At 41.2% G+C, this 18348-nt stretch overlaps 1 protein-coding gene across 2 annotated transcripts in view; it reads right to left on the minus strand.

Annotated features, from left to right (window-relative positions):
* LOC105918272 (dynein assembly factor 5, axonemal) overlaps positions 1-18348 on the minus strand; it is a 38124-nt gene extending 19776 nt beyond the window's left edge. For both annotated transcript variants that reach the window (XM_036147996.1, XM_036147995.1), the window contains exons 1-8: positions 17797-18348; positions 16404-16588; positions 16106-16230; positions 14489-14607; positions 11922-12154; positions 11364-11588; positions 3468-3611; positions 1660-1825 (exon numbers count right to left, since the gene is read on the minus strand). In XM_036147996.1, coding sequence (XP_036003889.1) covers positions 1660-1825; positions 3468-3611; positions 11364-11588; positions 11922-12154; positions 14489-14607; positions 16106-16230; positions 16404-16588; positions 17797-18328 — 1729 coding nt within the window. In that variant the 5' untranslated portion in view covers positions 18329-18348. The remainder of the gene's footprint in view (positions 1-1659; positions 1826-3467; positions 3612-11363; positions 11589-11921; positions 12155-14488; positions 14608-16105; positions 16231-16403; positions 16589-17796) is intronic.

The raw sequence follows: 18348 nt of genomic DNA on the forward strand, positions 1-18348 counted from the left end.
TTTGGACAAACCTTTAAAACCTTTGCTCCCAATTCTTAACAGTAAGGATGTTTAAATTCAAGCCATGAATAATAATAAACATAATAAATGAGTGTTAAACGTCTGAACGCAACAGGAAATACCTTTAATTTTGATGTTTTCAACCAGAAGTGAACTTATAATGTTGCAGCTAGCCAAGAAGGGAGAGAGTATCGGAGGTAAAAAATATTATTTTGTCTCCTAAGTGATCCAAAGTCATTTAATACAGCGTTCTTTCAGAGAGACATTCATGTGGTAATTACTGTGAAGCTGCAGCCAACATGAACCAATTGTTATTATGAGACATTAATATCCCATAATCTACCAACGTCAATGGCTAATAATCAAGTTCTTTCACAGGTCCTTTCCCCCTCAAAGCGTTTTGAGCTTCAGGAGCATCTGTTTACATGCAAATTCTATGGTGGACACGCCTCTAGGAGCGTTGAGAGGTCCTGCATCGTGCTTTGAGCCTTTGGGAGCCGTACGCTTTAAGATTTCCAGTGTCTGAGAGTCTGAAGCGGCAGACACTAGAGTTGGAAATTCTGAACTTTTGCAGCTGGACGCGGGTTGTCCACCAATCAGAGAGACCGCACTATGTGACGAGTTGGCGGATTTTCCAACGGGACGGAAGGACCAGGAAAAGACGGGAAATCGACAATGGAGGACAAACTCATTGTTGCTATTCCTCTCCATCTTATTATCTATGGTCAGACAAGCTGTCACTACAAAGACACTAAAGAATCTTGCCTAAAGGAGGATTAGCAAAGATCGCAGGAAAGTTATCAAAACTTTTAACACGGTAAGTATTTTCCCCTCATTTGAGGAAAAGAACAGGGTAGCCCCTCCCAACACGCACCAAGTGTCCAAACTGAGAGGTTGGACGCGTTTTGGACGCTTAAATCACGTTCGGTCTGAATGCACCATAAAACATGCACAGCAGCTACAGTCTGTAGCTGACAGATCGGCTCCTTTCACTCTTCATTACATGAGATAAAAACGATTATTAAGAATAGAGTCTCAAACCAGGAGTCCAAAACAAGTCTTTTTTTGTTTTTTATAACAAGTTTTTTATTTTTCCCCACTTAAGTGAGACTTGAGTTGCAGTCTCAAACTGGCTTGAGGAATAAGCAAACCTCGTCAAATAAAGTTAAATGATCAATCAAGGAAAAGTGAAATTAATCTGTAACACCTCTGAACAGTAACGATGCCAAATATCTCTTTGCTTCATTTAGCAAATCAGAATAAGTACAAAGCTGTGGTCTGATGACCAAAAACTGAATAACTCCCTGGCTCAGAACCCAATATCCCTAATGCTATATGCATCAGTCTACTTGACAAGATGTCAGAGATCAGAGATGAACATTGGGTACAAGCTTCCTACCCATCCATATAATGTATCATAGCAGGGTGGTTGATGCTAACCTGCCCGACATTCAGCTCAGATTTAATGTCTGATATGTTCTTGGATTCTTGTTTCATTTAAATTTGTGGGTTTAATGATTTACAGCAACCCTACATCAGTTCTTTGAGTCTGGTAGAATCTTGGATTTCTCCATTGGAAATGTTGAGTTTAGGTGTTTTTTAATCCCCTAACCTATTCTTCTGGTACAACGTCTGGTCTTTTGTGCATTAAAATCTCACCTGACTGCATGAGAACGATGTGTAGCTGGAGTCTCTGTGGGGAGTAGCTGGACCAAGAGTTGACAGAGGCAGACAACCAGTCTAGCAGCTGTCCCATATGTTGTCTATAGAGCTCGATGGGGTCCAAGCCCTGCACCTTGCTCAAAAACTGTACGCTCTCCAAGACCTGTGAAAAAGAGGAAGAGTGAAGCAAAGTGACACAAAATAACGTTTCTAAGATGCATAAAAAAAAAAAAAACTGAAACAGTTTAACAGTTTTTGATCATCGACAATTGACTTTTGGGGTCTAATTTCCATAGATCCATGGAAGGAACAAACACAGACAAAAAAAAAGTCTATCAAGTATATCAAAGTATATCAAACCATTCAAACCAAAACTGGTGCAAAGGAGGCTGCAAAAACTGCCATACCAAAAACAGAGACAAACAAAGACTCAGTAAACTGAGCCGAGACGAGGAGAGGAGACAGCGGGGGACAGTTCAAAGAGTGTGAAGGGATTTTGTGGCCCCTGCTCCTTGGTGCATACCGCCCAGCATCATAATAAAGGTTATGTTGCTAAGCTAGGCCCAGAATGCATCACCCTTGGGCTTAACACTCTGTTGGAAATCATTAACACTCTTCCGTGTAACTAAAACATGAGAAAGGAAGACTTAACATCAAAAACATAATAAACGCTACAATGTTTACAGCAGTTTATATGCCTTTATTGGACAGCATTACCATGTCAGCCAACACCAGCGATTTGGCTAACATTTACTGCATCAACTCTAGTTAACACAGTCCAATGCGCCGGACTGCTCTCCATTCAGGGACCAAAGATTATCTCATGTTCAGGGCAGGGGAACAGACCTTTAGAGCATCTCATCGTCCCCTTTATCGTCCCTCGGGGACGGACAGGGACAGAGACACTGCCTGAGTCACTGCTTTAACATCCTATGCAGAAGACCAGACGACTCTGAGCTGTCCACTGATGGGAAAGACATTCCCCCGGTTTCTGGGAAAACAAGTCCCTCTTTCCTCTCTGGGTCCAAGAATGCCCAAGGCCAATTCTCACCCTCCCTTCTCTCGCCTAATCCATCCCTTCCCATCTCATCTTTAATAACGCTCGCTGTGTGAACATACACGCTGATGCAGACAGAGGTAAACACGTAGTCACGCCGGTGGCCAGTGCGGTGTCTGCTCTGCATCTGAGCCAGTTTCTTCCCGCTTCCCCTCCCTGTCATTAGCCTACATCGGCGACAAGCAGCTGGATGACATGTCGCCCTCAGACACCGGCGGCTTCACTTTTCACTGCTCCCGCCGGCCCCTTTGGCTTTGGAGGCTGACCACTCGACAAACCCTTAATGCCGAGCGACGAATTGGGTTTTGTGAAACCCAATTATAAAAGCAAACAAAAGGGCAGCACGTGTCCCCGAACCTGCGGAGAAATACCACTTATCTCTCTGCCCATCTGTTTTTCCTCTATTCCTGTCAGTCTCATTTCTTTCTGCACACTTCATCCGCCTCCTTTCACCCAAGACTGGTTTTAAAGTTCCACTCCGAAAGGTGCAATTTCAGCTTCCCTGGCTAAGTGGGTAATTATACAGCTGGCCGTACTCACTTTGAAACTGTACAAATGCTTACATTCCTTGAATAGCTCTTGCTTCATAAAACCCACTTGCCTTTCTAATAAAAAGCAGGACAGAAATGAGTGAAAGGGGGCAACTTTAGAGTAGGATTTAACAGGGTATTTTTTCCCCGCCATCTGATCGTAGGTAATATACTCTCTGGTTCTAACGCTGTATCTTCAGTGTGTTGCATCGCCTTACTTTGGCGCTGAGCTGTGGATCCGTGGAGAGGCTCTGGATGGTGACCAGCACCTGCAGCAGCTGCAGGCTGACTGAGCCGCAGTCGGACTCACACCGCTGCAGCAGCGCATCCACACACGCCAACAGCTGCTCCAAGTACATCACCTGAGACAGGGGAAAAAAACAAAAAACAAAACAGAGAGCATAACTGACATGTTCCTTTCATACAGATGTGACTTCATGAAGAACAGTCGTACTTGGACGTTTGAGACATGCTTTCTTACAGGTGCGTCTCGATAAACTACGGTGTGATCGGAAAGGGGATCTTTTTGATGATATTTACATCTTTCTATACTGAGTGATTTATTTCAAGCCTTTAGTTCTGTTCATTTTAATGGCTGTATTCCAGAAGAGGGTCAGTGACACCTCCGCAAGGACGGTAAGCCACAAAAGCTGAAGAAGCTGGGTGCTGACAGAGCACATTAATGGAAAGTTGAGTGGAAGGAGAGGGTTAGAAAACGTGCACAAGCAACAAGATGACCATGGAGACTGAGATGCTTTGTGCATCTGAATTAAAATATAGGCTATATTTAGTATTCAAACCTTATGATTGTCTGAATTTAGTTTTTAATCAGTTCAAAGTCATATTTATCAAGATTAACAGGAATAATTGCTTGAAATACATAAATGTAAAGCTAATGACTTCTTTGATTTTTATTACTGAACCAAATTTCCTTTTCACATATATTCTAACTAATTGAGATGTGCCTGAACTTTGTGAAAAAACATGAAATAAAATAGAAAATTCTGCATCATATCATTTCTAGCAAACTTGTTCAGTTTTTTTCCATGTTTTTTTCCCCCTAATGTTCTCAGTTTCTTTGAATTTTGCAAAGTTCCCTTTTTGTGCCCATTGATTTCTGCTCTCTCCTAAGCTTTTTCATAGGACTGAAAAAAGGCGAGTCGCTAAGGAGTGTTTTTTCCAGTTTTGATTTTTACTGTATGCGATTTCTTGTATCCTCTAAGAGACTTATAATCAGGCATCACCAACCTTTTTGAAACTGAGAGCTACTTCATTGGTACTATGTCACACAAAGGGCTCCCTGTACTGTCATTTTGAACTAGAAGAGTCAGCGTTCACCAATATACATATTTCCAATACTATTTTTTTTATTTTATATATATTTTTTTAGATATTGTCCTTTTAAATCGATGTAAATGCAAGTGTGATTACACAAGCAGAGCAACAGACTAAAATAACACTTTAGATGGCGCTCACTGGAGGGTACCACATGTGGTCCTTGGGGGCACCATGTTGGTGACCCCAGCTTATGAGGTCTCTGTGGCCTTCATCCATGAACCCCTGCAAGCTTTAAAAGTGCAGCACATGCTTAGAACTGGCAGCAAACCTTGTACATGTCTTCCCTCCTGCTTGTGGTTCTTTAATTTTTTGGTCTGCAAAGATGTAGACGCCTTTCATGCTTTAGTATAGATTATTTTTTCCCATTTTACCGCTGTTACAGAAAAACCCACAATTTAATAGACGAGCAGCTACCCTCCCCCTTCCTCCCTCAAAAAAAAATAGTAGCATGGAGAGTCTGAGAATGTGTAATTGTCGTCCCTTGTCCACTGTCCACTGTTTTGCGGTGAGGTCATGTTTAGACAAGGAGCTGCAGCTCAGGCTAATTTCCATGCCATCACTGGGATCAAGACCTCTTTTCCTGTTTTCACGTCGCCTGTCTTTTCAGGGCTTCATGAGGGAGAAGACTGATTGTCAGAGGAAGCTCCACGTGAGAGAGTTTTTACTCTGCGTGAGAGGGCCAAGAGGTAGTCTGCCATCCAGGTGACGGGGATTTAGACCATCGATCACCCAATAGGACGGCAAATGCTTTCCTAAGGTGTGCTATGAGTCAGTTATGGGGAAATCCCCAAGAGTCAATCAGCCTGTGGCTTAAAAAGAAACCAGGAGCAACAGGGATGATGCAGACACATCCAGTACCCCTTGACCTTTTTTCCGTCAAACTTCAATGTACTTTATTTTACTCTTATGTAAGAGATCAACACTAAGTAGTGCATAACTGTGAAGTGGAAAGAAAATTATCCACTGTTTTAATTTTTTGAAGAAATTAAAAAGTCCATGGTAGCCAAGGGAGCAGAGATCCAAAGCTCAGGTGGGAGAAGTTATGGACAGGCCAGTTCGGTTTACAGTTTTTGACAAGCCCTGTAGGGGATAAAGCCAGCATATGGAAAGAAATGTGTCAGATGGGCAGTGGGGGTTCTAGGCCAAATTTAGCAGGGGGGCCAGGGTGGGGCCAGTGTTTTTTCACAGGGGCACAGAACAAAAGATTGGGGGAGGGGAAACATAACAGGTCAACATTTCATCGTTTAATATATTAAGTAGGCCAAAGAGCCAATTGTGGCTCCGGAACTGCAGGTTGCAGACCCCTGATCTTTTCTCAATACAGAGTCAGTCTAATGTGAAACAGCTTAATTTTTAATAATTTTTGTTATATTTATTTTTTAATTATTTTGTTATTTTATTATTGGGTAAAAACATAAACAAAAAAAATAAAACTGATCCAAATGACCAATCAGTCATGGTATCTTTGACAGCATTTATCATCCTAAGAAATTTAATATCATGTTTTTAGTACAGGGGCCATAACAGGGGCCAGGAACAGTTCTACAGGGGCACAGGCCCCTGTTGGCCCCTGTCTAGAATCGCCCCTGCAGATGGGACCATGACATGCGTGGAAAACACCATGTCTGGTGAAACCCTCCGGACCCACCGGCAACCACGGTAAAACATGGTGGTGGCAGCATCGTGCTGTGGAAGGTTTTCTTGGAGCATGGAGCTAAATGTGGGTCAATCCTGACAGAAAATCTGCTAGAGGCAGCAAAAGCCTTGAGATTGAGGCAGAGATCAACTTCTCAGCAGGACAATGACCATAAACAGCCAGCCAGAGTTACAATGTTTAAATCCATGAATGTTCATGTTAGAATAGTCCAGCTAGTGCCCTGGCCTAAATCATAATCTATAAAAAAAACACAAAAAAAACTGATAACGGATGCTTACAGATGTCCCCCAATGAATGTGGCTGATTTCAGTCTCAAGGCACTTTACACGCATTAGTGTACAAACGCAAATATGCAGCTTATGCATGTGCAGAAAACACCCATTACGGCTGGAACGGAGTAAGAAAAAGTGGAAAACGTTCTGCAGCGTAATGACTAGGTGGACACCTGGAGTCAGTCGATATACACCTGGTTATAGAGTAATAGGCATGCTCCGGGGGCCTCATTACACCATGTGGTGCTTCTGTCCACCACTGTACTGCACATCGCTTACATCCAGCTAACTCGTCTTCAAGGAGCCTTAGCAGGTGATGAATTCCTATCCAGCGGGGAGTTAACCCCATGCTGCCAGTGGCGCTGCTATGGCAACAGGGAAACAAACACAGGGAGTGTGCAGACCTCTTTGCAGTCGTGTAACTCTCACCCTTTTTGGAGCTGGGTGTCATTCTATGTGGGCAGTATCCAGCTGGTATTCATGAGGAAAGAGGGAGGTGCGCATACAAGGTGTGCTTGTGTTAGATACGTGATTTTATAATCAGCAAAATGTTGTAACTGGATTTTTGACAAGCAGATCTGCTTTGTGGGATTAAAAATTCTACAGTGTACAAATATTCCTGGTTAAAAAAAAACCTTGGTCGTTTATCAACACAGCGAGCTTGAAAAAGTAGTCACATCACTTGAACCTTTTCCCATTTTGTTACGTTAAAACCATATTAATGTATTTCAATGAGGTTATATTTTAAAGACCAACACAAACAAACAGAATGGTGAAGTGGTTGGAAAATGGCTTGATGGCAGGGTTATCAAAAAGTTAAAAACATAAAAAAAAAAAATGTGGCATGCATTTATATCCAGCCTCTTTAACTCTGATACCCAAAATAAAAATGTGCACAAATAGGAAATGTGCTAGAAAAAAAACTAAGTGGAAGAAAAACATTCAGTTAAGCTTCAAATTATTCATACGGTTTGTAAATTTTGTATTATTTTAATTTGACCAAAACTTTTGACTGGACATGACATTACGTTTCGGAGAGGCTCAGCCAGGAAGTTAAAGATTAGGGTGATGGCAAGGAGGACCTCCATCTTTAAAGGTTTAGAGCTCATAAAGACCAGTGAAAACATGCGACAAAGTTGTCAGGTGGCCTTAAGGGTTCAATAGTTGCAAAGTCTATAAAGATAGTTCCATATATTTTTGAGCAGGGTGTAAATAGTTTTTAAAATACCATTTTGGCTTAAAAAGAAATTAAAAACACTTACTAGTTCTTTTTTTTTTTTTAGCAGTACTCCTTGTACCTATTCTGATTACATTTCTGGAGATGCTACAGCCATTTCCTATTGAAGCTCATTTGATAGTTCAATGAAAATAATCTTACATCTAAAGCCACCAGCGCTTGAATCATTTTGAGCTTAATAGTCCATCATCCTCAAGGTGAAACATGGTGGTGGCAGGGTCATGCTGTGGGGATGCTTTTCTTCCGCAGTAACTTAAAAGGTGCAATGGGTAGATGGAGCTAAGTGTAGGATAAATAATACATGATTTCCAAATGGTGGTTGTTACAAAAAGAAAATTAATGGAACGTGGCATGCATCTGTATTTAGCTCCCCTGCACTGTGACGCCCCTAAATAAAATGCAGTACAGCTAAATTCCTCCTGATTACAAAATAAAGTTGACATCAGAGAACAAGATCATAAAGACATAAGAAAACACTAAACAGGATTTTATTTGGGGGTGTCAGGGTAAACAGGCCTTCAGATTTTTATTTGTATTAAAAACAATAATTTTCTTTCAATTTACAACGATGCAGGCCTTTTGATCTAAAATCCTAACAAAATATATGGAGGTTTGTGATGGTAATGTGACTAAATGTAAAAAAAAGTTAAAGGAAGCAGCAATTATAACTCTTGACTAACTCTACATTTCCTAATTCCCAGTGGAATAACTTTGAAAAAAGTTATTTGAAAGAAGACATTGTGCATACGGTAAATTGCTAAGAAGATGGTGTCCTCTATTGCCGCTGGCTTTCTTCAGCCTTAATTTGCGGCCAGTATCTTTTATTCCCGCTGAGCATCCTGCCGTTTATTTTTGTACGCCGTCTTTCCCCCCCTCAACAGAAATATAGAAAAGAAAACAGAGTTGAAAGAGCTGGGAGCTTATATCGTGCAGACGCCTTGTATATCAGCCTTTTTTTTTTTTTCAGTTCCCAGCTGGGCCCCGAGGTTCCCACTACCTCTGCTCACTTTGAAGATTATTTATGTTTAATTTCTAAACAGGCGTCCATTTCCATCCAAGTCAAACATCGTGTCTACAGTACTTTCTCTTTGCCTCCTGTTGGAAGCGGCATGTAATTCTATCAGGTTAGATCCAAACACTTCTTTTTCTAACGCCTTAGATTAAAAAGGTTTAGCTACCTAAATAAGAGCTGTCATGTTCTGTCTGTAAATGAATAAAAGTAATAAAATGGATATCAATTAGAAATTAAAAAGGCAAAAACAAATAATGCTGGACGGTGGGCCATCTGTTATTCACAGATAAAGGTCCAGCTCCCTGCTCCAAACAATGCCTGCTATGAAAAGAATGTCACAGGTGGTTTATCTGAGTCCAGAGCTCTTCAGGGACAGTTCTCTCTACATTTGCCCCCATTTAAAAAAAAAACAAAAAACAAAAGAAAAAAACAGCGACAGAGAAAGATGGATGAAGGAGGAGACGAAGAGGAAGCAGAGGTCTGCCCACATCTGTGCGACAGTGCGTGACTCTGCCGTCCTGTTAGTTCTCTGTCCGCCAGACCCCACGCCGGACAGCGACCGGGGGGGTGGGGGGAGGATAGGACGTCGGCTTCCCCTCCTCGTTCATCACCGGCCTTGACCGTGTAAGGCTTTAAAATGTCACGCTGCAGCTGAACTGCAGCCGTGAAGCTCACTCCGTGTGCTCCCTCGTCTGCTCCATGAGGTCAGGCCGCCCATTCGGGGGGGTCACGTGAAATTAGTGGAGTTTTGTTATTATTATCTCACAGAGGAAATTCGTGAAGTCCAGTCTGAGAGGGAGGAATTGGGGCCACGGGTGCAGATGAGTCAGTATTAAAAAGCGAGGGGCAAAAATAGCCCTCTTCCAGACAACAGCAAGGGGAAACTTTACGTGGTGCAAGAGCAAAACAGCCGATCCCCTTTTTTTCCACGAGCAAAGAAACTGAAAAAAAAAGCGCAGCACTAGATGCAGATGATAGAGACGCGTGAGAGCAGCAACGGTCGGATCAAAGACTTGAAATATTAGACGTGGAAAAACATCATGTGACCTGGCAACCATTTTATCAGAGTTGGCATATTTTTATTTGTTTTTAACTCAAAAGCAAACCCGATGAATCAACTGCTATTCTTGGGTAGTCTCCAACTCAAGACCCTCTGAGCTGTCTTAACGTACAAACTAGCGCTGTCACGATACCAACATTTTGGGTGCCAAAATATATCTAAATGTTTTTTTTGATGCTTCAAATAAAAAAAGAACACAAACAATATCATTACTGAGTCAAAAGTGCATGCTTTGTAGAGCAAGACAAGATCAACGGCAGCTTTGCACGTGTGATTAATTTGAAATGTCCGGCCCCGTCCAAATGCAGTATAGTACCGGTTTAAATGCCGCAGTACCCCGGTACCAAATTAGTACCGGCATACCAAACAACCCTGGTACAAACCAGTCCAGTGGTAACAAAAAGATCCCCCAATCAAAGTTGGGAAAGAGCTGATCCACATAATACCAGCTGGAAGATGCAGTCCCACTTACATTCCTCCCTAGCATGAATGTTAAAATATCAGATCAAGCATCTAAAATTCATATTTTAAGGTGAAATTATATCACAAGATACAACTTCAATGATCATTTAAAAACAATTCAATGCACATATCAATTATAGATTTTCTCTAATCCACACAGAGAGGATCAAACACATGTTCATGTGCTCTAATGCCTTTGGTAAAATCTTCCTTAACGAGTCGCAGTTTCTGAAGTAATTGATGAACTTCTGGCATAACTTCTGCTTGCTTGTTAGATCAGAAGAGGTAGAGCTCATTAAAAATCATCTGGTTACCCGGCATAAACACCAGTTTAAGCAGAGTCCACAAACTTTTAAAGCAGTTAAGAACAATGTAGCAGCATAAAGGTTTGCCTGATTTATTCAAAAACAATGTGTGCTCCAGCTCCTGTTGGACCCCCCCTCATTGTGTTAAAGTTTCTCCCACCTGGGTGCTGATCTGAGGGGAAACTGGTGAAGGATGTCTTTCCTCTTAATCCCATCTACCTTGTACAGCGCACCATAATCACTGGCTGCATAACAGACCCATAGCATGATGTCGCCACCACCATGCATGAAGGTTGTTAGCAAGCTCAATGTCAGGAAAACATGTAATTGTGATACTATTGCTGAATGTTGGTATGATTAGAATGATTACAATCAACTCAAACTAAAGCCTCTTCCTCGAGACTTCATGTCTGGCTTGAGTTTTGGTGAATGTTGGGTTGTTTTTGATCATTCTAAGCGGCTTCCTTTGATCTGAAGGGGAGAGTTTAGGTTTGATGGCTGAAACTTTGACTGCATTGGCTTCTCTCGTGGGATAAATATTTCAAACATACATGAAAACCTGCTTTTTGGAATAAAGAAAGCACCAATGTTAAGGTTCTGGAAAGCCCTGACTTCAGTTCTATTAAAAAACATATGGACGGTGAGTGTAAGTAAACTTGTGTGTTTGTAATGGACACAAACGGCTTGGATGGTCTACAGTATCTGTGAAAGTCTGGGTAATAAAACTGGAAAACCACATTCGCACTGAGACTCGAGTTATCCTCCGCTGACCTGTTGGTACTCCTGGCAAACTTCGGGTCGCGCCAGGGTGTCTGCGACCTGCTGGAGATGGGGTTTTAGGAGCGCCTTGGTGCTGCCTCCCAGGACAGCAGCCAGAACCATCAGGGGGGTCCAGGGGTTGGAGGGAGAGCTCGGGGCCGTCACATGTTCAAGCAGCAGCTTCAGGAAGACAGGTGGGGGGACAAAAGTCCCAATCAGTTTAGCAGCTGCCAGGCACTGCCGGCGAGCACAGACAGGAAGCGGAAGAGTGAGAGAGAAAAGGAGACATTAGGAAGAACGAGAAGAGGAAGTCCTTTTTTTTTTTTAATCCACCACACATCAAAGATCTTAACAATCCATTATGGTAAACAGGTGCATCCTAGGACCTTGAACCCTGCTTGTCCCACTCTATAGTTAAAACAGCTGATGAACATAAATGAACGTGAAACCGTTGACTCAACAAATCCCCTCGAAGTGCTAAAAACTGCTATTGTCCCCGATTCATAAGAAAGACAGAAAGCCAATGCAGCACATCCTTCCCCGTGTGATGAAAGGTTCTCTGGGACTTACGTTGTTCACCACGTCCCTCTCCGTGTCGGTACAGGCCCGGTAGAGCACGGCCAGCAGAGGCTGCAGGTGCTGCGTGGCGTGGTCCTCGGCGTGCAGCAGCAGCACGGACAGAAGCTGGGACGTCCGGACCCGGGTCGGTACCAGCCAGTCGGTCACGTCGTGCGCTATGGCTGGAACCAGTCTGCCTAGGTTTCTAACCACCAGTTCTCTGCAGCCCAGTCCAGGACGCTCCACTGGAGAGAAAAATATACTATACGTTCATATTTAATAATTTAAAGATATTCCAATCAGGCCTGTTAAATAGATTAAAAGAACCTTTTGAAAATAACCTTTAAGGAGGCATTAGACCCACATTTCTGTATTCAATTTCTTTCCTTATTCGTCTGATGTAATATTCTAATCTTAAATGAGTTTTCATTAGCTGTAAGCAAAAAACTCCTCATGGTCACCAGGAATTAACGTTTAAAAACATCAGTCTGTGTGTAATCGATAACGTGTTTAACTTAGTGAAATATGCTAATAAAATAAACTTTCTGGAGAAAAAAAAATCTAATTTATTGAGTGGGTCTGTATGTTTTCACACAAGATCATTGTATAAACAACCTTGTAAATAGATTGTGGGATATATGAAGTGCCTTGTAAAAGAATTCATACCCTTTGAACTTGTTCACATTTAATCACATTATGACCACAAGCTCCAATGTATTTTATTTGAAGTTTATGAAAACCGGTGGTAGCAGCATTACTCTGTCCTTGAAAACCGCTTGTCAACACTCAATGCAATCTGCAGGGTTTTCCTAGATAGGAAACTTTTTGACCAATCTGTATGATTTAAATGAGTTTGACTTTGTAAATTGCCTTGAGATGACTTGTGTTGTGAATTGGCGCTATATAAATAAAACTGAATTAAATTGAATGCGTTAGAATGGCCTAGTCAAAGTACAGACCCCATTCCAACTTGGAATTTGTGGAAAGATGTGGAAATCGTTGGACAGACACTATTTTTCCAATCTGACTGAACTTGAGCTATTTTGGAAAGAGTAATATATATTTACAAATATTAACAAATATTTCAGCCTCTAGGTGTGCAAAGCTGGTAGAAACATTCCCCAAAACAGCTGTGAATGTAAAATGTGGTTCTTCAAAAGTACTACTAATGAAACTATTGATTCATTGTAAAAACATTAATCAGCATGTGTCAGTTTCCTTCCACTTAACAAATATGCACTATTTTGTGTTGGTCTGTCACATAAAATCCCATTTAAATACATTAAAGTCTGTGATTAGAATCAAAGCACAATGTGGAGAAAGTTCAAGATGCGAAGACTTTTGCGAGGCACTGCAAAACACGTACACCAGTAAAACATAACTTAATGGGGTTGGATTTTCTGCTAATTTTGACTATGGCACCCCTCTCCCTCTTGTAGAGGCACACTGATGAGAAAGAAAGCAAAGACTGAAGGCAGACGGGTATAAATCAGAGAGGCAAACCACAACAAGCCCAAACAAGACCATTTCTGGATGTCTTTCGCTGTCTGACAGTGACCTCTTCACACGGGGCGAGCCGGCAGATTTATGACGGCAAGAAAGTGAAACACAAAGGAGGAGGAAAAGAAAAGCCTCTTCGCGTCTCTCTTCCATCTGTAGGCAGCACTGGTTTTCATCCATGATGTTGCACTGGTAGCTCTGAGGTATGCGCAGAGAAGCTTTATTGCAGAGCTGAGTGCACCCATCCCAGCCTCTTTGGTAACACATGGTGACCAGGTTCAGGTTCATGCTCATTCTTTGACCCGAGGCGAACATTCATCTTTGCAAGTCACTGCCTGCGCTGACAACAGAACAGCCGTAGAAAGCCGATTTTCATAGAATCCAATAACCAAGAGCAGCTGCTATCAAAATATAAGATTTAAAATGGGTAGCAGTTATTACCTCACTTCATTCTGCAACTGTGAACATAAGATCAATTTAAACTCTTAAATTAACTTTTTTATCACTGGTTTATATTAATAAATAAAAACTAAACATGATAAAAAAATTTGAATTGTATTGCATATGTCTTTAAAAAACAAAGACAGACGATGAATAACAGCACCATTCCAAATGGTAGCATTAGCAGCTTTACTCAAAAACAAAGTACATCTGTGGTTTTACACCACAACTTCTCCTTTTTGAACACAAATACAGAAATACATTCACTTTGAAAATATCTTCTGATTTTTGGAGCAACACATGAGTTTTCTCAATTACTCGCTTGAGACTGAAGTCCTTCCATTAATCTAGCACATTGTTTTGTTGCCAAGCTAAAAGAATACAAAGCGGAGGATGTACAGACATCTAAATCACAAACTATTCCAAACTATGGTTGCTGTAAAAAGGCCTCCTCACGTTTTTTTCTCTTTGAACAACAAAAGATATTAAGGATTATTATTTTCATTAAAAGAGAAAGCAACAGTTATTTTGATGCAATTCCACACTTCTGTGCATTGTTGCAAATAAATCACACATTAATGTTTTCTCTTAAGCAGATTAAAGCCAAGAGGAAGCATGTTGCTGTTACAATGACTGACCTCCAGGTGGATAGTGAGGAAGTGGGCTGAGAAGGAAGTCCATCTTGTCCTTTATGTCGTCCTCATTCTCCTTCTCCCACTGCAGGCCGACTTGTCTCCACAAATCAGCTGCCAACAGTCTGTAAGGGATGGTCCCCATATTTACTACATTTTCATACAATTTATAGAGATTTGCAACATGTTTACTTCCAATATTAAAGAAGACATATTTAAAATCCATCTCTAAAGCTGAAAAATTACAACAAAGACAGGGATTTTGGTCTTCTATAGATTAAAAACCTAGCAATAACATTTTAGTGAGAATTGGAACATTTCCAAGGAAAACATCACTCCTCTCATCTTTTAACATACAAAATTCTTAGTTTTTTTTTTTTTTTTTTTTTTTTACAATTAACTTAGATTCTTCTCAGAAATTTGATTTTAATTTAATTCATTAAGATTGAAATTTCTTTAATACCCAACCTGGAAATCTGTGTTGTTATTTTTCCCCCAAGCCAACTTGTTATAATAAGTATTGAACTGGTCTAAGGTTTTTCTCAGTAAATACGTTTAGAATATTTCTATTAAAATCCAGTTCACACCAGATGCCTGCAAAAATTAATTCACACATATAAAGTAAACAAAGCAAATTAATAAAAAATAGGAATTACACAGAAAATAAGTATTGAGTTTATTAAACTGCGTGTTACATAGAGACGATTGCAGCTGAGTGCATGACTTAATAATTATCAGGGGGAAAAACATTATATGCCATTTTCAACTCTTTCTGAAGCTCTCAGCGAGCGCTCCTGTGCACTTTTGACTTCCCTTACAGAGGGCACCTTACTACGGCCTGCTTATGGTGAAATTACCTCAGAGGTTTGCCATTAGTATGCTTTGCAACAGTAAGGCTTTTCCTGAAAGTCTTTCTGCTTTTACCAGATGTAGTAATCTGTGCAATACTTTGGGATTGATAAACCTTTTTATAGGCAATCGGCTATTTAAAACATCTAATATTCCAGCAGGTTTCTTGACCTATGTGCCTTGCACATCCTTTTTTTATTTGTTCAATATTTATTCCCTGTGTCATCCCACTTCATTAAGTGTAACTACATTTATGGACAGATTTGCTCGGATGTCTGTGTGTATTTTTTTGGTTGTCATTACATGTGGTGTTAACTGCATACAAATTTAAATATTTAAAAGATATTTGCTGAGCAAACCTTGATGTGTTCAATACTTATTTTAACCATTCTATTTGATACATTTTCTATCACTTCATGAATGCTTCATTCATAATGACAAAGAGGGGAAATTAAATAAAGTATTATTTAACGTGAATTCTTGCAAGTAACGGCAAAAAACAAGCGAGAAAAGAAAAACAAAAAAACCCCATTAAAACCAGGATCTATGGCGATGACATTTGATGGAGAAATGTTGGACCTGGAAACTAAAACCTCTTGGAAAAATTCCTCCACAGACATTGTTACTGGAATAACTGTAAGCAACGCATGCTGGAGAAGTTTAAAGAAAACAAAAGGAATCACACATTGTCTAACAGGGGCGAGGTCGCATTAAACTTTGTAATAATGAAGTTCTGAAGTATTAGGTGAGGGATATCGTAAGGCTCATTCTGACCTTATTTCTGGGATCTCGTCGCTGATGCTGCTCAGCAGGAGCGGAATGAGTTTGTGGAAGTACGAGTATCGATCTCTCATGTTTAAAAGCCAGTCGCCGACAACTGCAGTCACGGCTTTTCTGACCTGGAATAAAATAGGAAATGGGACACAGCACAAAAAAACTGTTTTGTTTCTTTAAAACAGAGTTAAAATCAGATATTTAATGACCTTAAAGCCACATAATAAGTAAACAGCATTTCGCAGCATGTACACTGCGGGGGCTCTCTAAATCACACTTAACAATAAAAAAGCAAAACCTGTGGCGAGTCATCAAACAGTCTCTGTGCGAGGTGTGACAGCACATCATCCATGTTTTTCCCGCTGCCGTGCTGTATGACTGCTCCGGTGGCTTCGATGACCGAAACCCGGACCCGCGAGTGCTGATGACTCATGGTCTGCATGAGAGGCTTGACCAGACTCTCAGCTTGCATGTGAAAATGTTCTAAAAGAAAGAAAGACAGAAAGAAAGAAAGCAAATTACAACGCTTTTAGGTTTTTGTATTGACTTCTGGATTTGCTTGCTGTGAATATAAATGAATAGTTTTATCGGGAACCATAGCCAGACCATAAATGAGAGCCTAAAACTTAAAATGTATTTTTTTTAAGGAAATCAAATTTATCAACGGAGATGCTTTTTGCTTAAACGACCAACTGCGCCCTACACCCCTACACAAAGAGGACTGGATAGACAAAAATGCTGACTCTGCTTTGTGTTCGTTTGTGTCAATGAGATCACTACAATTCCCTGAATTGAGCTGATGCGCTGTCAATGGCAGACACTTTGGCAAAGTTTGGCAGGTTAAAGATTGTCTATGACCACTTCTGGGGTGTGAAGCATCTATTATTTGAAGCTCTTTGACACTTTAAACAGCTTGGTGGTCAGGTACTAGCTTGAAACCCGACAAAATGAAACAGGACTCTATTTTGTACAACTTCACTGTCTTTGCTTTTTTTTTTTTGCATCTAAAAATTACTCCAAACTAAAAAATGTGTCTTATTCTGCAAGTGCAAAAAAGAAAAAGAAAAAAAAAATTCAGCCAGCTGACCCAAAGTCCACAGCAACAGGTAGGGGAGGGGCCACACAGCCCTTTTACATTTTCTCTGGCGTCTTGATAAAGGATTTTAAACTTCAGGGATGGCGTGTTGTGATCTTGCAGTTTTAAAATCATAACTTTTTAAAGCCTTTATAAGCCTCCACACCAATAAATACCTAACTCCCTCATTTGATGTCATCAGAGGCATGTGCAGACGACAGCTTGTTTCAGAGGGAGTGGATGTTGGATTGAACTTGACCATCAAGAAAATAAATACATCAAGAAAATAAATACAACAAAACTGATAGCTCATAAAGAGGTAAGTTGGATTGAATATACACTGATTAGTAGCTTTAATTAAACAAATGCATAATGACAAGACAAATGGCCCCAGCAACCATCACGCCAGTCTTTTCATCTTGACGTCTTTTTATATCTTGTGTAAGAATTTTGACAGTAATAATGAACGATCTTTGAGAACTACAGAGACAGAAGAAGAAAAAAAAAGTCCTGAATGAGGACTTTCCCCCCTCCAACGGGACTCACCCATAGCTCTGTACGCAGCTGCGCAGTAGAGACTATAAGCGTGTGTTTGGATGGAGCCAAGGTAACCTACCTGGCACAGCCCGGGCAAAGCTAACGGTGCATTTGCAGCTTTCCTTTTTGACGTCGGGAAACGGGTCGACGATGGTTCGCTGAAGAATGTTGATCGTGTCGTTGAGATACGGCGCCAAGTGTTTGCCGCACAGCTCCACCGTCAGAGTCAACATCTCCACGGCCGACAGTCGTAGCTCCTCCGACGGCTCCAAGATCTCCTTGTCCCCGAGCCGCTGAGCCAGACAGGGCATGAGATAAGGCAGCGCTTCCTCCGGTTTGGGGACGCAACGAATAAACTCCGTTATGATCGCAATGGCGGTCTCTCTGCATTTCTCCGTCGGGTCTGACAGACACTTGAGGAGAGGCTTGAGGAGAGACGAGAACACTTCCTGTAAAACGCCGCCGGAGAGTCCATTATTCACAGTCTGCTTCTTTATCGACTCGAGAGCCCTCTTTCGCGTCGCCTTGTTGTCCTCGTTCAGGCAGTTTAAGTATCGGCTGATGCCTCTCAAAACTTCGGCGGCAGCATGTTCGTCTCCAGCCGCTGCCATCTTGGCCGTCGCTATAGCAA

Source organism: Fundulus heteroclitus, chromosome 16 (assembly GCF_011125445.2).
Source record: "Fundulus heteroclitus isolate FHET01 chromosome 16, MU-UCD_Fhet_4.1, whole genome shotgun sequence".
NCBI lineage: Eukaryota > Metazoa > Chordata > Actinopteri > Cyprinodontiformes > Fundulidae > Fundulus > Fundulus heteroclitus.